The 24,313-nt window shown below is 40.4% G+C and overlaps 1 protein-coding gene across 3 annotated transcripts in view; it reads right to left on the bottom strand.

Annotated features, from left to right (window-relative positions):
- Positions 1 to 20,306, bottom strand: part of SLAIN1 (SLAIN motif family member 1) — a 51,034-nt gene extending 30,728 nt beyond the window's left edge. For all 3 annotated transcript variants that reach the window (XM_071741467.1, XM_071741485.1, XM_071741477.1), the window contains exons 1-2: positions 19,805 to 20,306; positions 16,522 to 16,661 (exon numbers count right to left, since the gene is read on the bottom strand). In XM_071741467.1, coding sequence (XP_071597568.1) covers positions 16,522 to 16,661; positions 19,805 to 20,283 — 619 coding nt within the window. In that variant the 5' untranslated portion in view covers positions 20,284 to 20,306. The remainder of the gene's footprint in view (positions 1 to 16,521; positions 16,662 to 19,804) is intronic.
- Positions 20,307 to 24,313: the final 4,007 nt, after the last annotated feature.

Here is a 24,313-nt window from a genome sequence, read left to right as displayed (position 1 = left end):
CAGGAAAGAAACATTCATGTTCTCTAATGGCATCATAATCAAAATCTGAACTCTCATGCTCATTGTGTAAGTACTGTTGAACTCATCCCAACCTCATTTTCCTCGTGAATTCATTACCTTTAGTAACTGCTTTGTCTGTATTTCAGTGACAGTGTAATACAGCAAAATCCCAGAGAATACTGTGGGAAGCATATTTTGCAATCACTCACCACTGGTTTAAATGCTCCATTTGCCAAAATACCCCACAAATAGTAAAACCAAGTAAATTTTGAATGGAAAAAATGTCTTTTGTCATCTGATTTAAATGCTGACTCTTGGGTCTGAAGCATCATCTCCCAGGTCTGATAAATAGTACATGTGGCTCTCAAGACATCTCTTCACTGCATTACTGCTTGCAGAGCCCTAATAAACTGCGTTTCTCTATAACTCACATGGTTGTAATCCAGAGGGCATGTGCTCCACAGAGCAGCATGGAATATTCCTTCCAGGTCTGAAGGAGTCAAGGGAATGTCTGGAGATAAGCAGCAGAGAGGAGTATGCAGCTGCAGGAATCATCTTCATAATCCAACACTTGCAGTATCCTTAGCCTGGTCAAGCATTTTGGATGTCACTATGGCCTTGAGAAGTGTTGGTGACCAGCATTTTGTTAACTGAGATAGATTATTAATGCCACAGTTCTGTGGAGCATGGAATTATCAAAAACAGGATGAGGACCTAATTTTGTTTTTTTTCTCTGACTCAAAACTGGCATAACGTCATCATGTCTCAGAGAGGTGCCTTTAACTGTAATGAGATCAATGACAAGGGGAAAGGAGGTGTAGTCTTGGCAACCCCACCTGAAATGAGGTTGTTTGTGAGGTTCTTACTTTACCTGTTGTTCCCGTGCAAAGGCTATATACAGCTATAGACTGCTGACCAAAATATACACAGTTAGTATCTCCTGTTTCTGTACAAAACGTGTCATTGTCATTGAGCTTCAAGTCTGCTGTGCAGAAAAAATAAAGTCTACCATCTAGAGCTAGGCCCATAATCTAATAAAGATATTCAACAAAAATTCAAATTAAACTGCCTTAACCAGGAGAGAAGGCAGAAATTACTTGTGCCTCAGAATCAGCACTTCACATCCCAGTACTAAATCACAAGGATTGGTTTTTCTCCTTCAAGACAGAGTAGCTACCAGAGTTCCTATTTTGAAAGAATGTAAAATCCCCTTTAACAAAAGGAGCTGGTGAGTAGCAGCTCTCCAAATCTTCCCAGCCATGTCCCTTGGGGTGTGCTGAGCCCTGTAACTCACCACCCTTGCCAGCCAGGATTCTGGATCAATGAAGACAGAAACTTCGTATACAAGCTCAATAGTGCACACTGTGGGAGGGTGGGGGTTTGCTTCTAATGTGGGCCCATGATCATAAATCTCTGCACTGAAGTAAAGACCTCATCATCCTAAGAAGTATCTAGTTATAAAGTAGACTTAAAAGAAATCTGGCCTACTATTCTTTTGAACATGGTTATCTATTATTCAGGAGTTGGCTTTCAAACTAGCAATCCATCTGCTACACATACTGGGTATGTGGCTCTTGGTACAGATTATCCTCTTCCCACGCCACACAGCTCTGTCCCGCGGGGCTACCCTGATGTGTGCAGTTTGCTTCAGCATCCAAGAGGAATGAGAAGCAGTTCAATGTCCTCTATTCATATGGGGAATGTATCCATGTAGGCTCAGTGATAACTCTTCTCAGTTGTAAAAAAAGCTGGCAAACAAATTCATTTTGGAGAAGTTCTGTGTCATATTACTTCTTGTTGTTATAAAGTTCTTTATGTTATCACTCTACAAGCATTGCCAAAAACTAAAGAACTCATACCAATAGAAGGAAAATTTTCCAGAACAACCAGGTATCAGGGCCTTCTGCCAAAGTAGGACATGGATTCACACCTTTTCCTTCTTGATGAAAAAAACTATTCAGGTGACCAGCACAGACCTGACCTTCCCAACACTTGTGCAGTGGCAAAATTGTACAATGCATGCAGCTCTGTGATTGTGTGTCTGAAGAACCCTGTGGTGTCAAAACAAGCTAAGTCTTCCTAAAGATAAATCTCTGACCATGGGGGATTAATCTGCAGACTTTTAAACAGTTTGCACTGCTCATGTCAGCCAAATTAAGCGCATGAACTTACTGTCATGTGGGAACCAAGAAACGTGGAATCTCAGCTTATCATACTTTTAGCCTCATATATGAAAGCAGGAGACTCCTCTCAAAGTTATTTGGCTTTCATACCAAAAAGCATCCCATTACCAAGGAGCTAACACAAGGACAATGCACAAACCACAAGAAAGTCAGTTAAATACTTCCTGTGTATCATTATTTTTTGGATCAAAAATTTTTATCCCTTTTGCATTTCTAGTACTATAAGTTTTCTACTACTTCTATCGAATACATGGGATGTAATTGTAAAAGACCATCATAACACCATTTAAAAAATACTATTTATTCAGTTACCTCCCATCCTGCCAAAAGATTGGAGATCCTTCACCTCTCAGGTTAACTTTACAGTGGTGGAATATCTGTTTTCAACAGATTTAATTCCAGTTTACCACAGTGTAAGTAAAGGCTGGTATTCATTTTGTTGGATGGCTAACAATTGCTACAAAACCTATAGTATAGAAGCCAACCTGAATTTTAACCACACAGGAAGGGAGAGGTAGAGGAAGCACATTTCACAAAATGCAGCACCTCCTCCAGCTTTAATAAACTCTGTAGTCTGTACACACCTCAACTAATTTTCAGCGTTCATATTTGACCTTCAGTCCTACCTAACCTACTGTGCTCCTCACTGAAGGAAGACAGATCACATGCTCTGGAGATGCCTCTCTTTTTCAATTACCTCTTTATTTCAAGCCGGAAATTTAAGATGGCTTAAATAAAGTCATGTGAACCTTAACTTGAAAGCACTTATAGCATGTTTAACACACAGAAATATGTATGTTAGCTACAGAACGTGTCACCTGAGGGTTAAAATACAAAGAATACCATGACACTCATTCAAGTTGGATCCAAGTGACAGATATGTTGATGCATATTATCCATATGGCACTGCGCCATAGCATGTGAATGTAGTGGAGCCAGGCTCTTTGGCATGCATGGTGTAGACAGGTTGTATGCATCAACAAGATCAACTCTTAGGCTCTACTTATGTCCTGACAGCCCAACAAGAAGGAGTGAGGTACTTGGCATGCCTGCATATGTTCCATATACAAACTTACCCTTCAAGGCTACTAAGAACATGAGAAGCTCTTATCTTGTCAACAAGCTGCTTGTTGTAAGGAAAAAAAGTACAGGTATTGTGTTTCTTAACTCCAGTCTGATAAGGAGGCCTGTTTTCAAAACTAGTTAACCTAACAGGGCTTTTTTTTGTTCAGAAATACATCTCCCTAGTCTCTTGCAGCCATATATTAGATGTGTCTAAACTGCTAAAAGCAGTTTTAAAACTCCAATGACAGCAGTGCATCCACTCTCTTGGAAATGCTGTTTTCATCCCTTAGAGAACAACAATTGCTTTGTGATCACTTGAGTCTTTATATCTTTGTACTGGCAGGTCTAAGATTGTCAGTGCCATGGTGTTTATCATCCTCTGCATTCAGTACAGAAGCTGAGTCATTGCAATCACAGCAGAACCACAGAACTCTGCTGGACAGGCTCCCTTTTCTGCAGCGTTGGTCTGAGGAGCTGAATTAAAGGCTGAAAGAGACAGCAGTAGAAGTGCCATTCCAGAAAAAAAAAAAAAAAAATTAAAATCACATCAACTCAAATGCTTCACAAATTTGTAATAACTGGGGCAAATATTCAACCACAGTGTAAACAAAGAAATAATTAAATAAATTAAAAAACAAATATGCCAGAAAGATTTTATATATTATTACATTGTAAGATTTCAAGGACTCAGATGCTATTAACAAAACAGAGGAAAATAAAGCAGTGACTTCATCCTTTTACTCTGCATTTTCACAATGAGGAGATTTCTCTAGGATAAGAAGCAAGGCCATTTAACCCTTCTCTGCTTGATTTCAAGAACAGCTTTTAATTCAACTCCCCTCTCAGATCAAACCTCAGCTACTTCTCAAATTGTCCTATTCCTTTAGTCTACTCATTGGACTAGAAATAAAACAAAAGGAGACTATTATTGAGTGGCTGTAGCACTACTTCAGAGAAGGTAAGTAGGGCTTTTCTCCAGTTAATAAGAGAACCTCATTTCCACATGGCATGCAGGACATACAACAGTTTTAAATGGACAGGCACTACACTGCTAAACAACCATGCTAGCAACAATTTGAGTCAAACGCATTTTTTTTCTCAGCACAATAGGTGGCTGCAGGAAAATCATAGCTTATTACATTCCCTAAATTTAAAATTTCTGCTAGCATACATAATTGGTTTTTCTTTGTACATTATTACCATCTGCAGCAGATATAATTACAACAGGTATGGAACCTGTTCTGTAAACAACAGACTCATAGAAGGAAAATTTCCCATCCTTCTCTTGACAGTGTAGGATAACTACTACATCCCAAGTGGAATCCATATATATTTTTCTGCTGGGATATAATGTTCTTGATAATTTATCATAACATGAAAAAGATAAAGTAATTCAAACATTAACCCTAAACTACAATTCTCCTAACCTTATCAGTTAGGCCCAAATTTCCTCTGTACCCACGAAACACTCTTATATACTTTATAACATCCCCAACAACTCTATCTACCTGTCATCCTCATTCACAAGTTAAACAAAAATCTGGAAAGATGGTTTTGCAAGGGATCTTCTCTGTCTACAGTTTCTGACTCTGACACCAAGTTCCAAGATGCCACACTCCCTTTCTCTTTCCACAAGTATACCTGCTGCCTGTATTGAGTTAGACTGGAACAGGAAAAAGTCAGGCTGAAATTGAGGTCAAAAGCAGCACTAGCCTCCAGGACCCCCATGGCTTTTTGGATAAATATAGCAGATGTCACACTTACATGCTTATTATAAGAAGGTGTTAACACTTCTACCCAGAGCAGGGAAAAGATACAAAACCCTTCAAAAATAAAACATACCATAAATTAGTTTTTTCTTATGTCCAAAACACCAAATTATGGGGAAAAAAAATCACGAAAGTTTAAGATTAGCAGAATTTGTAAGAGATTTAAGTGACTGCCAAGTGCAATAAAGTATTCAGAATATACATCCTGACGTAGAATTAAGGTTCAACACCAACCTAGTCACATTAAGAAGCACTAATTCTTAAGTTATTTCTAGAAAAATGGGTAAAATGACAGTGAGAAGTTTGATACAGATACCATTACTGTTACCATTATTGTCATGGGAGTCAATGACAATTTTTAGTCTGGAGAGACCAGTCTCTTCAGACTCCCTAGAGAAAGACTGATTTCTCCTGGCACTAACTCAGAGAATATTCCTAAAGTTAAAATCCTCTGAGCTGATTTCAGGCAACTCAAGAGAGACTCCCAAAGTACACTTTGCCTTGTGAGTACCTCTGAGAGGTACCTACACTGCAGCAAGAACTGCACAAGCATTTAACAGGACAAATTTTGTTTCTCAAAAGCAAGTAATAAAGGTATAAGGTGATAGAGGAGAAGAGTACAGCACAACAGGGAAAACATAAGAATGGTACAAAAGGAAAGAGTCCAAGCATACAGGCTGCAGAAGCACCATCAATACAATTACTACACTGCTGTAACATCCTTTTGCCCAAATCTTACTCTTCAGGGTGAAAAGCACTCTACAACATCTTTTAAGCATTTCTACCACCAAAACCAGTCACAGCCAGAAATGGGCTTGAAGAACAATATTTTAGATATTTCTTCAAGCTATTTCTTAAAAAAACATTTGCTTCTTCAAGCAATTATCTCAGATTTAACATCACCCATATAGAATCTTTTTTGTGCCTCCTTACAAACCATTTTTTTTTTTAAATAAATAAAGGAACCACCAGAAGGCCCACTTAACTGCAACACATGAAGTAAAAATGACCAAAAAAGAAAACAGGTGACACCACAGAGACACAGGCTGAAAAAATTATTCTCTACCACTCCATGTTGTCCTATTTCATACTGGCCTACAAATTGCTCTCTCCCCTGCCTTTCCTATGGGTTGGGAGAGAACAGCAAAAAACACTGAGGTGGGTCAGCTAGTGTTTTTTAGAGCTACTTGATGAACATGGTGGACTCCTAGAAAAAAAAAAATCAACAACAAATTTAAGGTGCTAGGATGCTGAGCCCAGTCCTCTGTATTTGCAAGCAACAACACAACAGATGACTGAGTTGCTATCACCCACGCACTACAGGGCACAGAATTGTTCCTTGCACCCATAACAGACAAAAAACACATTATGAAGAAAAAAACTGCATGAAGCTAAAAAACCAGAAAGTGCCAAATAACTCTAAAATAAAAATAATCTTATAAAGATAACCTACCAGTCAGATGCAAATTCTTAAGACTTAATGCCCAATACTACTATCTTACTGAGGCTATACTGTAGAAGTACCCTGAGCCTGATGGAACTGGAATTACATTCCATGAGCCACTTCTGAAGGACAATACAAATTACAGCCCCTAGCCCTAAGAGCCTACTTCCATTTCTGGCAATCTTCACGTGGCTTTCAAGTGACTTTAAAAGAAGTGGCAAGCAGTAAATGCTCCTTAAAGCCCACTCACGTGCTAAAAATACACAAATGCAAGTTATCTCGCATGACTTATTTTCTTGTGTGCTGGTAACTTTTTAATGACATGATAGCATTAATATAAAGGGCATCCTGAATCTCTTCATGTGTAAAAAACCCCCAATTCTAAACAGAAAATACAAAATAATGAATACATACAACCTTCAAAAAACTTGAGAGCCATATGCCAACATGGTAATAATTGAAAAACTACAGCTCAAAGCTACAACCAGAATTAATTAGAAATAGGAATAACCCAACCTTCTCTCATTAGGATTGTTTCAGGCACTCTCTGATCTATGACAGACCTTTCCTCTGAGTATGTACAATGTCCCCAAGTAAATTTTGCATCTTCTCTCTGATAACAGTCAATGGAGATCTACAGCTCAATTAAGCTGCTTACACAAAGGCATTTTATGCCATTTAGACTGTATCTCAGGGCATCTCAAAGGTATCAGTACCATGTATGCAGACAACCAAACCCAGCTCCACCTTTCTATTGGCTGTAACAGGAATTTAAATACTGTTTGTGTGAAGGTATGCCAGGAGATGGCTTGTCCTTCTTGGCTAAAGGTGAAGGTAACTGGATGCAACAGAAGGAACTACAGGACTAGACACAAGAGACTGTTCAACATAACAAGGAACAGGCTGCGAAGCTGCAAAAAGTGACCTACAGTGCTGCAAAGGGATGTCCCACTGTCACAGCCAGCTGAAGGCGAGCATTAGGGACCTTTGGGGGCAGAGTCCTGCAAGGTTAGCAGTGCCTCAGTAACCCCACCCATAGCACCATGTGAAGCAGAGATGAGTTAGGTAATGGCACCAGAAATGCCAAATCTGGGTACATATGTAGCAAAAGCAGGACCAATGTGGGAACGAAATTTAGGGCAGTTTGCTTACTCAGGAGGAGACAAGGGAAAAGAAAGGGGGGACTCACAATGAACAAGGTAAGAAATATGCATGTCCCCATTCTGCAGAATGAACTTCAGCACCTAAGCAAGGCCTGAAGTGCCATGACTGAAGGAATAAGATACCGTGAGAAACCACCTCCAAATAAACAAAAAAATCTGACATTGGGGCCAGTCTTGCAAAATACAGAGGGTATCCAAGACTTGCTAAAAGTATAAAGGAATATTGCCATCTAATTCCTTCCAGTGTTAGATACTACCCAAGCTTTTTTTTCAAATTAGTGAAGAAAGAAATTAGGATCTCCAGACTCACTTCAGACAACTGCTTAAGAATGGAGTAAAACAGGTGGGATGAAGTGCCCTTTGGCTTCTCCAGTCAATGGGCAACTAGCTTTTTTTTCCAGATATCTCACTTGAATTAGTAATGTTAGATTAAATTAATGATAACTCTAAGTACCAGCAGTTAACAAGACTACTTACTAATGCTTCCCCTACGTAGAAACAATCTGTCCTCTGGCAGCTGCAGGGAAAACTAAGTGAGAAGAGAAACTAACTCATCTTCTCTCCAGTGAAGCAGAGGATACAACTCAAATTCTCACATCAGAATTTCTCTGTCTACATCAGACATCTTTACCACACCTTTGTCTCTATGTGCAACCATTTCAGAAACACACTGAAAGTACAAGCAACCTCATCCTGAAGTAATACAGATAGCAAGATCAACATTAGTACTGCATAATGAAGACAAGCAAGTACAAAAGAAGCTGCCTGCCTTTCCAAAGGTGGGAAAACTTGTTCCAAGTCAGAATGTTTCTGCAATACCCCTCTACAGCAGAGGGGCACACAGTGCTGAGTATGTTCAGCTATCAGCTGCACTTTCAAGCTTCTGCTTTCAATAAAAAGCTATCCCAAAACCATGTTATCATACAGATTCCTCTGGTGTCACAAGGTGGGTACAATCTCAGTGCAGCTTGTTGGGTAAAATCAATTTTCAGGCACTTTGCACTGTAGAAGTGGTAATGGGGGTCCAAATTCATCAGTGAATGTGATCCAGTATCTTGTGTCTTGGTTTAGGTGACTTTTTTATTGTAGTAGCACAGTAAAATAAATAAAACTATAAATAAATAAATAAATAAATAAATCATGTCTAAGCTATCAGCTCACTGTCACTTTAAAATAAATCATTACCCCGTATCAATTTTCCATCACATCTCATAGCCAAATACTTCAATCACAAAATAAAATATGCAAGAACAAGTGGGTTTGCTGGCTGACTTTCTTATGATTCTTTAAAATTGGTAATCTTTACATTGCTAAAAATGTTCTTCTAAGAATCACCTATGTTTCAGCCTCTTTTCTGCCAAAAGCACACTTTTGTCCTTCAGGCAGACTAATACTACTTTTCTTTCTCAGGCATCTCACAAGTGTGAAGCTCCTATTGAAGTATTCCTTACAGTGTTTAATCAAGACAAATTTAAAGACTTTAAGAATTCCCCAAAAGTGAGTATTCCACAAGAAAATATTTCCTTTAATTATGAATTTTAGAAATATATCCAAATCCAGAAGCAAAATTAAGAAAATAACATTTTATAGGAGGTCAAAGAAAGAAAATTATATGAAATACTCAGGAATTTAATTTTTATAAACTCCCATGTCTTTATCATTTGTACTGTCTTGCAACATAAAAAAGATGAAGGAAATCTGTGAATGTCCAGGAGACATTCAAGAGTTAGAGCTGAGCTTACTGACTCCATTTCATTATCAGGTAGAGTCAAAAAAGTTTTATTTTTTATTAAGAATTTTTATATGATCACTAAGTAAAAGCAAATCACTGGTGTTAATGCTGTACTTCCACAAAATATGAGCAGAGATATGCTGGTTATGGAATACATGGTAAAGCAAGTGCAGATAATCTACTTCTTTCTAATTCATTAAATTGCAAGGTCAGCTGCCCATGAGAAAGACCATATGGCATATTTACAGGACTGTGGACTACTTCCCACAAGTAACCAACAAAAATATTCTTAGGGATGGTGGCATAAAACAGCCTGAAAAAAAGCTTTTCAAAAAGATGCAATGCTAAGGCAAAAACCAAAATGATCCCTGAAAGTGAAAATAAAGAAATATACAACATTTTAGTACAGATGCAATGCTACCTCTACATACCACATGAGGGAGGCTCATCTACAGTCTGAAATGTTATTCCCTGCTCAGTTCTGTAGACATCAAAAATAAGCAGTGAAAGAAAGTCAGCATGTAAGACCAAAGCTGTAAAAATAATTTGGGAGAAAGCAAACAATGAGCGCTTGATCAGGAGCAAAAACTAAATGACAGCTTGCAGAAGAGCTGTTTTGAGAAGATCCTCTTTTCTGTGGAAAAATATCTTCAAAGGATAAGCTTTCAAGTGCCTCCAGGTCCATTACTAAAACCTGGGTTTTGTTTTAATTTCTATACAGGGAAGTGGTTGAATGCTCCGGAAACAAAACCAGGGATTAATACTCTTCTGGGTAACACAAACTGTGCCTGTATTTTTAGTGTAAGTGTCAGGGCTGATGCCACTACTATTGCTTTTAGACACTGCTGCATTACAGACTTCAAACCTATATTGCAAGCATAACCATAGAATCACAGAATGGTCTGGGTTGGAAGGGACCTTAAGTATCATCTCATTCCAAACCTCCTGCATGGGCAGGGACACCACCCACTAAATCAGGTTGCTCCAAGCCCCATCCATCCTGCCCTAGAATGATTCCAGGGATGGGGCATCCACAACTTCCCTGGGCAACCTGTTCCAGGGTCTCACTACCCTCTCACTAAAGAACTCCTTCCTAACATCTAACCTAAATCTACCTTCTTCCCACTTAAAACCATTACCCCTCATCCCATCACTACAAGTCCTTATACAAAGTTCTTCCTCATCTCTCCTGTAGGCCCTTTCAGGTACTGGAAGGCCACTATAAAGTCTTCCCAGAGCCTTCCCTTCTCCAGGCTGAACAACCCCAACTTTCTCAGCCCATCCTCACAGAAGAAGTGCTCCAGCCCTCTGATCATCTTCATGGCCCTACTCTGGACTTACTCCAACAGCTCCATGTCCTTCCTCTGTTGGGGGCTCCAGAACTGGACACAGTACCCGAGATGGGATCTCACAAAAGAGGAGAAGAGTAGAATAAGTTTTTCTTACTTTAAATAAGCCTGTTGTGATCCTCATGTAACATTTGACAGTGTTTCTACCTGCTTGATCATGAGTTAATAATCCACACTAGCTACTGAACTAGGATTCACATAACATTTACATTCTAAAATAGGATAGGTATGTTCTCAACTGAGTTAAGATCCAACACCACCTCTCTACCAACATTTACACGGTCTCCAGAACTCAGCTTTTTCTTGTATAATGACAACCAGAAATTATTTCTAAGAATGCATTTCATTATGAGCTATGCAACAATCAATCCCCAAATAGTAAATTTAATTCTGAAATACTATGCCTATTACAATTTAATAAAATTAGAACTCATATCAAAAAGCTATACTAAAAATGCAAGAGATATCAATGAAAGGAATAAAAAGTGAAGTGTCTGATCTTCTGTGCATTTGTTGCCATAAGGGTTTTCAGCCAAACACTTCTGTCTAGAAGTGCAGTTGCAGAATAGAAATGTTCCAATGCTAGAGAGAAATACTCTGTTTGAAATGCAAGCACATGCTTCTAAGTAGCACATCAAACCTGAGTTTTCTCCCCACTGAACTACACAAATCACCCTCAGCAGCTGTGCTAGAAAATCCAGTGATACCAGCATAATAACCTCTAGGAACTGCATGGAATTATGTAGCTGTTAAACCGGTCACTTCAAATAAATAAAGTCTCATAGGAAATAACTTTTGTGGATGTCTATGTCTGCTCTGAGCACTAAGCTTGTAGTGCAGCAGAAAACTTATGCATCCTGTCCTCCAAGATGTGACAATTCCTGAAAGGTGCTCAGATGCTGGTGGGAGTTACAGCTGCTCATTGTCATTTATTGTCAGAAACATATACAGAAAGGACCCAAATCACTTGTGTCACTTCCTTCATCCCTTCTAGAGCTTTAGAATTTTATTGTTTATGATGTCAATAACAATCCAATCATCTGCAAACTTCAGCATGTCATCATTTGTGACCCCCAAAGCACTTGACATAAATCTTTAACCTCCATTACATATGAAAAATATCTTTAAGAAAGGTGCATTTAAACTTATTAATCCAGTCTTCAGTGCTACAGCATTTATCTCTGATGCACCAATGGACAGCAAAAATAAATAAATCCCATCCTGTGCTGGATGCAGCATTGGATCCAGCTCAAATAGACAAAATAAAAGCTTTCATCCCTTTAAAGTATTTTCTGTTTGCTCCTGCTGTTAACAGACTACAGTTCCTATGACAGCAGTTCTTAACAGTAGATGGGAATGTACTCTGTGTCTTAAAGACTTCAGTCTAAACAACTTCACTATAAACTCTTGGGAGGGGGGGAGAGAATTTGGAGAAAGGGACAGAATGCCACCTCTTTTTGTAAAAAGTTGCATATTCCTTAAAGGTAAAACCTTCTGCCCTGGACCCTACCAGCTTTATTTTACTTATATATATATATATATATATATTTAAAAAGAATATAGTACTGTTAAATTAAATCATCTGGCTTCGTTTTATTTCCCTCCCCCCTAGTTTTTCTTCTAGGTATACTGTATGTTTGGACTTAATTTACATGTGACACAGGGATCCAGCCCAATAAAGGCTAAAATTTCACTGAGATTCTTGGGTTTTATGAAATTATAAGCAATTCGAGAGAAACTACAATGGATCTGCTTCACAACCTATTTTACCATCCACAGATGATGCAATAGTATTCATCCTGAAGTATACTACTCATTTTAAAAAATGAAGCAGACTTTAATCTTAAAACTGTAAATTAGTGCAACGAATTGCAAAACCTACAGACTTCCACTGCCTACGCTTTTTAAGCATCTGAAGCAGCATTTGTGAGTAAGAACTCATCTAAGCCAAACAATGAATCTAACCAATACTTCTTATTCTCCAAGAAATAAGAGTTTTCTGTCTGGAGGGCTGAATTGGAGCAGATATGCTTTGAAGCCCTGCATAAAAGCTGAGCTCCTACCGACTGACTCCTTGCTAAGCCTCTTAACTCCTCAGTTTATCCACTTGCCTGCTTCAAAGCATTTTGCAGAAGTGAAGCTGTATAGGGTACCTTCAGCCAGGATGTCAATCAACACCATCCCATTCATTTCAGAGGGTTTATACCCATCTGCACCAGCAAGGAAGTTGACACATTACATCTCTCTGGTCACTGGGCTTAACAGTGACGAATACCAACATCTCCAAGTACTAGCAATAAAAATACAGAAGAAGCTCTGCCAGTCTGTTGTGACTTATGTGGCCTCGTTGAAGTGCATGAAGCTGAAGAAATAAAGTCAGCAGCAAGATTTTAAAAAGGGAGAGGGAACTGACCCTATGAAAGATAGGAACCTGACCCTATGAAAGATTGAGAACTGCTGTAAACAAAGCAAACCAGAAAGGTCTTGAACAAAAGACCACTGAAGAAGAAAGAAAGAAAAAGAAAAACAAGCTGAACCGAAGAAAAAAAAACCAAACAAAAAACCACACATAATAGAAAAACCAAGAAGGAAGTGATTCAGGTCAGAGAGAGAAAAACCACAAACAAATATAACTTCCACACTACAATCGTTCATGGAAAAAAGGAACAATTCCAAGCAAAGATCTTATCATAGGAGGCTACATTTAACTTTCATCCTCCTTAAAGCTAGCATGCTTAATCCACAAAAACAGGGCTTGTAATAGGCCTAGCTCATTATAAACACAATAAAAGCTTTACCTACTTAGTGGTAGACCAGAGGAACACTGAGAAGTTTGTCCAAGTTCCTACAGTGGTTCACAGAAGAACCACCTGCTGGAGACCAACGCTGTGCTTAAATGCTTAAAGATTTATGCCAAGATGATGATTTACTTCCACCATGAAATACTTAAAATAGTAACTGTCACTAGAAAACAAGCAGGCTGCTGAGCACAACAAGATGAAAAGTAAAATAGCATCGCCTGAGTGATTCTCCAATGGAAAAGGCCAAGTGGTCATTGTGTAACTTCACTGCCTAGGACTGCTTCAGCAGAAGAGAGGTTTTTAGTCTTGTCAGCAGCTATCTTAATGCTGGAGTATTTCAGAAAATTAATTCATACTTTTATGAAAAACAGGATATAATGTAACAGGGAAAATGTATATGAGCAGGAATAAATGAGCAGATTTTTTTAAATTAAGAAGATAATTGGAATTGGTTAAAACTGAGAAATAGCATGGCAAAATTTTGCTTCTTTTGGCTCACAGATCTTCCCTCTGTGTACTGACTTTGCAGACAAAAACCAATTTTTACTGCTTTTTACTTCTATGTGCTCTATAGTGCCTGAGTATCTATGACAATCAAAACTGGATACATTTTTGTCTAGTACACCATAAATAAAATTACTAAGAGAATTCTACCTGCAAGCCATTCTAGAAATCAAACACTGAGGTAACATAAATTTTTTTGACTACACTTTAATACTTCCCAAATACTCCAGTATTACCATTGACTCAATGACAAACAGAGGAAGCACAGCTGGATTACAGAATCCCTCTGAAATGCCCTTGCAAGGAATATGGCTAGAAGGGGGAAACACTGTTCAACTTAGTACCAGAGAAGAAGAATACCACTTTTAACAAGTCACTTTTTAAAGCAAGAAAAAACTATGTGTATATACTTAAACACATATCTTTACTGATAGAATGAAAGTAAGTCAGGTTACATCAAGTTATTGTATTTTTGATAACAAATTATTGGATTCTCATGGAAATCTCACATATGGTTTCCAAACTGAGCAAGAAATAAAATACTATGAAACTGAAATTATTTGTAGGTGCAAAGACACTTGGTTATTATGTATTATTTGTAAATGTGTAGGTGATAAAAGGAATACTTTGAGAACTACAAGAGTTAATCAAGTCTGAATTATTAACTAAAACAATTTTAGCATAAAATTGTTGTGGTAGGAACATGACTCCATTTCCTCCTTGAAGATCCTGCTCCCATGAGCTTTATGGATGACATACAAACTGAAATTTTTTTTACACAACCCATGGAACTATCACCAGTAGTAAAGCACTTGGACCAAAGCAACTCGCTGTCCACATTACTTTGTGTGACATTTGTCCCTTGCTGCAACTTCTGCACAAATATTGAACTGAGAACAGTAAGAGATTAGACACAATAAATCTACCTTTATTCCCTATTAAACTTAAATAATGCCTTGTAAGGGAAAAATACATCGTGCACTCCTCTGGCTTGTTTCTGCATTCACATTATGGGCTTGATTCAATGCCCATGCCCAGATGCACTTGCCCACCTGAGAAGCCCTTGGGAAGCCACAATATCATGAAAGGGATAGCAGGTAAGGCACAGGACCTAGAGAAGGCTAGAGAAGGTCTGTATCAGCCTTGAGTGGAAACCAAGGTAACCAAAGCCATCTCAAATGGCACCAGATGTCTACATGATGCAGCTTTGATGGAGCTTCTACACGCTGCTCCAGACTGGAATGCCCTACACCACACAGACTCCCTTCTGCCAGACAGGATCTGAGTACCAAGCATCCACTGCTATCAGAGGACTCAAGGGAGCTACTGACCTCATTCTAAGGCTAACACCTACATCTTGTCACCTGAGAAGTTGCCCCCATTCCTCTCTGAATCTACAGACAAAACTGCCATTAAGTCCCAAGCACAGACACCCAGCTCACACTACAGATGCCTGAACTCAGGGGTCCAAATCACAAGCCAATTTCCCACCCTAAAGCCAGGTGGAATGATTACCAACATAGGAACCACAGCTTGGCCCACCTAAAAACCCTAAATATTGCTAGCACAATAATCATTGTGGGATCTTTTACAGTCAAAGCAAAGAGACTGATGCCTTCAGGGACTGATTCAGTTAAATGCCTAATTTTGGGTAAGACTAATGCACAGCTACACATATCATCCAAAACATACAGGAACATGCTCAATCCCTCTTAAATGACAGCTGCAGCTAGCTTATACAACCATATGCTCATAGTGCCTGTCATTAGCTTTATTTCCTTCTCCTGTCATTCTCCTATAGCGTTCATTTGCTTTTTCCTTCTATGTGAGTTATAAACCTTAAGATAATATCCCACCTTAATTTTATGCAGTAACACAATCTTACTGGGGCCCTAGATAGTAAAAAGTAAGACAATGCTGGTTGATATTTTTTAGAACAAAATTCAGCACACCCAGATCTAACTGTACAAGTTCCCTGGCACGTAGCAGCTATCATATTGTTTCCAGTACTTGAGAATACAAAAAACCCAACAAAGCAATGCTAGCAGTCATGTTACAGCTTTTCTTGGTCTGTCCTACATTTAGCAAAGTCCTGATACTACATTCGATGTGGAAAAATATGCCTTTAAAAGTTTATAGCACTTTTGACTTTACAAAAAAAAATAAAGCCACTGTTCTTCAAATCTCAATAAAGATACCAATAGTAAAGCGAGATATAAAAGTTTTCTTGCCCAGAGGTCCACTATTTTAAGGAATGGATAAAAACTACAAAGGTTAAAAAGCAAGAAATTTGAAGGAGATGAAAAAGGATAACAAGGCAGAAGAACAATTAAAAATGCACTATGATAAAAAGATTTGCAAACATTTTTTAGCATTTATGTAGTGGAGGAAGACAAGCATTCAACATCATGTCTGCCATTTGTAAAACTTGCTAAACTGAGTGAAAAAGGAGTGGAATGTTAGACCAAAAATGACAACTTACTAGTACAGAAATTCAAAGAATAAGAGTACCTTGTTCCAGTCTGAAGCACAGGGAACGTTTTGCAGCCTCCACCTCAGGACTTGGATGATCCAGAACACGCCTGCACCACTGCAGAGGACTCAGTGATTTCTCTTGAGGAGTGAGAGTCTTTGTAGGCAAGACGTACAACCTTAAGCAAAATACACACAAATATAAGCAAGATATGCCATACTTAAAAGTTTACTACTGTATTCTCAATTCCCTGCCCACTAATAATGTATAACTGTGTGATGTGATATCTAACAGCAAAAGATACTATGAAGTAAAAGAATTTATATCAATTTTCTTCTTCCCAGAAAAGTATGTGGCAAAATATGAACTCTGCAGGTCTGGCAATTCAATCAAAGTTAAGAAGACTTCCCATAAAAATTTTACATCACATTATTACCACTATTTGATTTTCAGCACTTCCCAAAGTTCAAATGTATTAGGAGCTCTAAACATGCCAAAGATGCCATCAGTTTTCCTTTATATATATATCTCTACTGGAGATCAAATAATTCCAGTATTTGGTTTTCCCTTTAAGTCATTATTTTACTGTTCTGTTTCATTCTTTACCTATAACAATCCAATCAACTTGTCAGAGTGCTGATTATAATTTTTCACACAAGGTATCTTCTCCCAGGTGACCTAAACTGTTTTTGTACAAGCAAGATTTATAGAGATTAGAAAACATTTACTGCACATTAGGAAACTAGGTATCAAAGGAGATTTCATGGGGAAATTCTTGAAGCAGGGATCTGTCTGGCTGCTGTTGCCCTTGCAGATTAGAAGACAGGAGCAGAGAGCAGCTCACCTGGGAGAGCACAGACCTCCTGGAAAGAGAACTATTCTTGGCCACCAGAGACAGCCCACAGCTCCTTGGCCTGACCACTTCTGATCCACGGAGCTGCAGATGGTCAGAAGCAGCTCCCCAAACACCAGCAAAACAGGTTGCAGAGGAACCTGGCCTGGACACATGGGGTGCAAATGGCAAACCCCACCTCGAAAAAAACCCCAAAACCCAAAAGCCAAAAACAAAAATCAACAAAAAAAAATAATATAAAAAAAGGTTGAGCTCTTCACTAACAGGTAGCAGAACCCTTTCACCTTCAGGGATCTGGGTCATTTGGGTCAGCAACAGCTACCTATGTCCCCAGAGTGCAACTGTTCTCCCCCGTCCCACATCTACTCAATGTTTTGGTTTTATTTTCCCTGTGAAGTCCAGCAGCACTCTATCTCACAAGGAATATCCTTGCCACAATTCCTGTCTCTCTTGGCAATCCCAGCAGAGATCAATTATTGAATTTCCCTGAGGAGAGAACACATTTCCCCCCGACTTCCTGCAGTGCCTCAATACACATTTTAAAAATGATACTGAGAAAAACAAAAAGAAAAAAAAAAAAAAAAAAGACTTTGGCTTTCCTGTTAACCTGCAGAAGTGCTTCAAAAGCTAAACATCTGACTGATGAATTCTCAGTGATCAGACGTTTGTGTAAAAAGATGAACAGCAAATGAGGTTTGACTTGTGTGCAATGATGCTAAATCTGTGGGGGTTTTTGTAACTACAGTTAAAAAACCAAAAACAAACTCCAAAGATATTTAAGGCCTAAAATTATTAATCAATAACTAGCATATGCATTAGTCTTTGGCTTTCTAGATAGCAGTTTCTTTAAAGATTGTCATTACAAAAAGCCTCAAGCAGCTGGCATCACACAGCTGACCTTTCATGGACAACAATGGAGATTTAGCCTTGAACTAAAAACATTCAACAGCTAAAACAACTCACTCTTGGTGGAATAAATTAAACAACAGTCCCTGTTACCAAATTCTTCCCACACACAAATATATGCGTGACAACCAGGTTAAGTTTTGTACTCCAGAAAAAGCAGTTAGGATTTATTCCAGGGGGCAGATCAAATAGTAAATTTTACTGAGGCACATGAAATAAACAATTACTTTCTACCACCCTGAAATGTAAAGAGGAAAAACATTTTGTTTGAACAGGACAAGTTCAATATACCTTCATGTGAAGGATATTTAGGGGCTAGGACAGATGTAAAATTTCATTCAGGTGCAGATCAACAACCCCGGAACAGCCCTGCACACACTAACAGTTCACACAATGAAAAAACACTGACAAAACATTCCATACAATTTCTTGATGATTCTCAAAAGCACTTTTGCAAAACTGCAAGATGGTATTATTTGTACCATGAAGTACACACAACCAGCATTCAATAAATACTTGATATTTAATTTAAAATCCTCTCTTCTACCCAAAATAAGGATGTTTACATGCATCTCAGCTGCATTATACTGCATTTTACTCTCCACTGACAAACTTCTGCTTGATTTAAAAAAAAAAAAAAGCATAAAAAGCTATGTTGAAGCTTTGACAGACACTTAAAATGTTTATTAAATACAGATAATCTGTATTTTACTACCAACACTTAAAAACAATTGAGCACCAATTACATTTAAGATGGTAATGTGGCCAACGATTTCCATTGTATTCCCACAGCGTTCCTAAGATGCTCATCCAGGTTTTTGAGACAAGTTTTGAGGCACCTGGCTTACTTATTTACCTCTAATTTCCCCATCTATCCGTTTTTAAGTGACTGTAATCACTCCTCGAGCTAGATCTTATTTTCTGCTTTATTCAGTCTCTATTCATTTCTGCTTTATTCAATTTACTAGCACCCAGCCGTGCCTTTTGGAACTAACCAGGCGCTTAAGATACACAACCAAGCATTTAGATCAATGTTTAAAAGACAAAAGCCCTCCCAAATCCCTGAAGATGGGAAGACAATTGGGCAGAGATTCTAGGATGGGGAGGCAGCGCTGGCTCAGATAAAAGGCTTTGCCGGAACAATTCCGCTATTTTTAATTCCTTATGTAAACAGGAGGCTGAAACTAGGCTGAGACCTGAAATTACGACCTCCCTCAAAGGGGAAAACCAGCAAAGATCCCCCACCGAGGGGAGATGGAGGGGTGAAGCCCCAACCCGAACCGCATCCCGGGCTCGGGCCCCTTCCCGTCGGTAGTTAACTGCCCTGATGACACGTTTTAGATTAGGAAAAAATATAATAAAATAAAAGGCAGATATCAGTTCAACAAGAACGATCTCAAGTCGATTAGGGGGCTAATGCTAATCGGAGCCCGAAGAGCATCAGCGGGGTGGGCGCTGCGGGAGGCGGCGGGTGCCGCCAAGCCCGGCCAGGGACCGGGGAGCGACGGACACCCGGGTGCGGGGGGCACAGCCGGGGCGGGGCAGGGCCGAACCGCATGTACCATGTATCTTCGTCCTGTCCGCAGCCGCCGTCCTCCAGGTCCAGCACCGCCACCTCGTCCAGCACCGTGGCCGCCGTCCCCGGACCGCTGCCGGCCTCCAGGCCCCCGCCGCCGGCCACCGGCGGGCCGGGCGAGGGCTTGAAATAGGCGAGGGGCTCCGGCGGGCCCAGCGCGGCGGGGCACAGCAGGGTGGGCACCGGGCTGGGCATGCAGGGCGCGGCCCCACCGCCCGCCGCGGAGGGTGGGCTGGCGGGGCGCAGCCCGGTGGGAGCCGGCGGCGGAGCCAGCAGCAGGTGCGGGCTGGGCGGGCCGGTGGCCACCGCGGCGGCGGCTCTGCTCCGGAGCTGCTCGTTTTGCTTCTCCAGCTTCCGCACCAGCTCCTGCAGCTTCTTCACCTCCAGCTCGGCGCTGACAGCGGGGCCGGCGCCGTTCCCTTTCACCTCCGCCATCATCGCCGGCTTCAGCAAGGCAGCCTCCATCCTGCCGGCCCGCCGCCGCCGCCGCCACCACCGCCACCGGCACCGGCACCGGCACCTGCTCCGCCGCGCCGCCGGAGGGCAGCGCCCGGCCCCCGCGGGCGGCGGGGAGGCGGGAGGGCCGGGGAGCACCGCTCGCCGAGCTGGGGGCCCGGCCTTGCGGTGTGCGCTTCCCGCCCCTCCCGTCAGCGGCGATGGGGACGCGGGTGGGATCCCCTCCCACTCCGGCAGCCTGATCGCCGCGCACACGGCGGGAACAAAGAGCCCCCCGGCTCCCCCTCCATCCGCCCAGGGGAAGGGCGGCGGGGGCCGCCTCGTTGGGGACCACCGCGGGTAGCCCTGGGGGTAGGGGCTGTCTCAGCGAGGGTCTCTAAACAAAGGTGCCTTCCCTCCCCCTCCACCCCATTCCCGCGTTGGATCCGGCCCAGGACGCCGCTCCTCTCGTGAGCCGTGTAATTAGAGCCTGGTGGTGTCAGGGTTATAATTATGCAGATTGAAAGTGTGATGGGAATGGGAATCACAAAATAGAGGCTTTGTTGGGCTTGAAAGGAGCGAGTTCTGCCAAAAGCAGGCGTTTGTGGACTTGAAACGTGCTGATTTCAGTAGTTTTGATTCATAGCGAGGAAAGCGATGTATTTCTGAAGATCTGTTGCTGGTGGAGCAAGAAGACTGAGCCAAGTGTAGTAGAAAACTACAAAACATGGTTACATGTAGGAGAACCCCTGAGATGGGAGACAGTGTTGTATTGAAATCATTACCTTTACTGAAGTTCAGATAGGTAAGTGGAGTTGTAACTTTCAGGTCTCAGTTTGATGGAGGGATCCATAACATTCTCTCATGGTAGTGTTTTTATATTGCCCAGCATTGAAAGAAGCCATTGCTTGCATCCCTTCCTCCTGCCTGGCAGATGAGCAGGTTGTCCAAGGCATCACACAGCCCTCATTGGGCTCACCTCCCTTCTCATCTCTAGAAGGGATAACCTTCTGGGCTACCATCCAAAAGCCTCCTAAGGTTCTGATATGAAATAGGGAACAAATCTCCAGGAAGTGTGTGAATTACTCATCCAGCCACTGATAATAGCTATCAGGTCACTAACCAATTCTTGAGCATCAGCTTTAGGCCCAGGAGTGGAAATAGCAGCTGTCACTGCCTTCACAGTGCTTCATCACTGTCTCAGGTTTCTTTTCTACCAAGATACAGACACTAATTCTCTGCTTCTGGCCTGAGTCAACCTTGAAATTATCCAGCTTCTCACGTTTTTCCCTCTTTTGCTTATAGTCTGGAAACTTTCTGCTGCCCATGCACAGTACAATGGCACTGTTGTCAGTCTTCTATGTGCTTGTAGAGCACAAATATTAAAAACTGATACAAGAATGGCTGGAAAGGGAAGGAAGAGCTTGGCACAAAGCACTGACGTCCAGATAAATTTAACTTTTATCACGGAAGAGAATACATGTAGTCCCCCACATAGTGCTGGGTGCAAAACTTTTCTTTGGTCCCTTCCATTCCTTTGGAAGAAGTGGAAAAAGGCTGGGAGGCCTCAATTCTGCCATGCATCATCACAGTGAGTAACATAATCCAGTTTTCACGACTACAGATAGCTGTAATCTGTATTCCCAGAAGAAAAATAAGAATTGAGTTTCTACATGTTTAGCCCCAGGCAAAAGGTTTATATCCCGGGTTATTATCACTACTAATGGTACTAGCTTTAATTCTTTGAAATGTGTATGCTAATCCAGTAAAATGATAAAGTGATAAAAAAGGTAATTTTAGCAGAATCTGTAATATACAAAGCATAGAAGACCAAGAAGGTTTATAACAATTTCAGTGCTGGATGATCCAATAAGGCAGAAGAAATATTTGAAAGAGATTCAAAATGGAGGAATTGTTTTTTCTCTTTGAATCAGGCAAGCAAAGCTATTTAGTGGGCCAACAAAAACCAGGAAACAGGTCTCATTTTTTTCAGTTGCCAGAACAGGAACATGACAGCGTGGTCAGGACATTGCATCGTTAAAAAATCACTGGTGTAGACACCAGTCTGGAGATACAGCAGGAGATACATTTGGAGATACACTACAGTATGTAGCATCATGGCACAGGATCTTAAGAGTCACCATGGAAATGCTTGCCCTCAGTTATGAGTAAAAGTAGTTGCAAGTTTTTTAGCTGCCTTCTGCTGCTTGTGCCACCTACACAAATGCTGCGTGCACTTATTTCAGGGCTGTGTTCCTGAGGAGAAAAAGTTTAGGGTTGAGCATAGTGCCTTGGTATGAGTACAAAAGCTTTTCCAGGCGGTTCTGAGTCCCGCCCCCCCTCAAAAAAAGAAAAAGAAAAAAAAAAAAAGTGGTCCAGAAGTCCTAGTTGTCCCAAAACGTGACTGCTTTGAGCCTAATTTCCATTCAACAGTATGAGTAGAAAACAGCTTAAACTTGTGCACAATTCAGTGCTAGCAGTCAGTGTTAGAGACTTCATCTTTTTTCCAGGCATTTCCTGGAGAGGTTGGTCTAGTAAAGGGTAAAAATCCATTTTGCATTTGTTGATCTCTTTTGAATGTACATGTAATTTCACTAGCAATGTAAGTTCATGTAAAGGTGCTGGCACATATGATGTGTGTCAAGGAGCTCACAGTCTCATGGTCTTCATGCCAGCCTGCTAGTCTTCTGCAAAGATCATTTGAATATCTTAGCTATTAAAATATTTGGCTTAATTTTGGGGGAGTTTAAACACAAATTGTTCTCCTCCCAGTACTGACATTATTAATAAGTTGTTAATGAGCTCCATTCATTATAGCACCACAAGTTGATGAGTTTGATCAACTTCATAAGATCTTTATAAACCACAATGAAGGCTTGATAAAACGTGTTTAACACCAACTCTGAACATCCTAATACGCCCATGAAACCTGTTATCCCTGGGCCTGGGAAATTATATGCCCTAAATCAGCAGAGATCTACTGTAGGATGCTACTTCAGTGGTGTCCTGTGGCAGAAACTTTTGGCTCAGTGTTGTTACTAATAGACTCCCAATGCAGAGAACAAAGGAGCAGGAAGTCTACAAATCCCATCTGCTCTTCTCTGATAATAAGCCTGTTGCTTTGTGCTGCAATTGCTGCAGGCTGGACCTGCCTTTCAGGCAAGCCAGTAAAGAATTAATTGCAGTAATCCAGTCTGGGCTATACAAAAGAGGTGTTAAAATAAGGTCAGAGCACAGGCAGTAAACTCCGAGTCTGGTGACAGTATTTTAAAGTAGAGATCCAATCTGTAAAATGACCGTGAAAGTGGTTTTATAAAAATTGAGCCTCTGCCATGCCAGCAGAAGTCTATCTAATCCAGTATTTTATCTTAAACAAAGACTGATAGGCAAATATTTCTGAAATTAAAAATATTGAGGGATTTTCTACAGTGATTCAGAAGTCACTTGAGTGGGACATCTGGACCATTTGTTTTTTGTAGCCACCAATGTGTAACAATATTACATGTGCTGAGCCCCATTTTTAAACTGTTCAAATACTAGGAATCTATAACACCCTGTGGCAATTAGCAATGCAATTTAATTAGGTATTGTAAGAAAAACTGCTTCCTATTATCTGCTTTAAATTTGCTGCCTAGTGATTTAATTGGCTGTCCCTTAGTTCTGATTTTCTAAGAAAGACAGAATGATTAATCATTATCTATTCAGCTTCTCTTTGTCATTCATGACTATAAAACTCGGTTACTTTTCTTCCAAGCTGGCAAGCCCTAATTTATACAGCCTTGCCCCCACAGAAGTCAGGCTGAATCTCCCATTGTTTCCTGTCTCCTTCTATAATGAAAACTGAATGTTCTAAGCCATTATTTCCTCTCTATTAATACTTCATGTTTTCTTATGTCAGGATATTTTAGGGAAAGACTGAGAAAAAAAAATCTTGTAAATCCAAATATACTCAGTTATAGACTAATCAGCTTATCCAAAATCATATTTTCTTCTTCAGAAACACTCCTATAATCATGAGCATACCTTGCTTTAAAAAAACTGTACGGACTCTCCTCTGATA

Source organism: Heliangelus exortis, chromosome 1 (genome assembly GCF_036169615.1).
Source record: "Heliangelus exortis chromosome 1, bHelExo1.hap1, whole genome shotgun sequence".
NCBI lineage: Eukaryota > Metazoa > Chordata > Aves > Apodiformes > Trochilidae > Heliangelus > Heliangelus exortis.
Note: the sequence above shows the minus strand (reverse complement) of the source record. Positions and strands in the feature narration are given on the sequence as shown.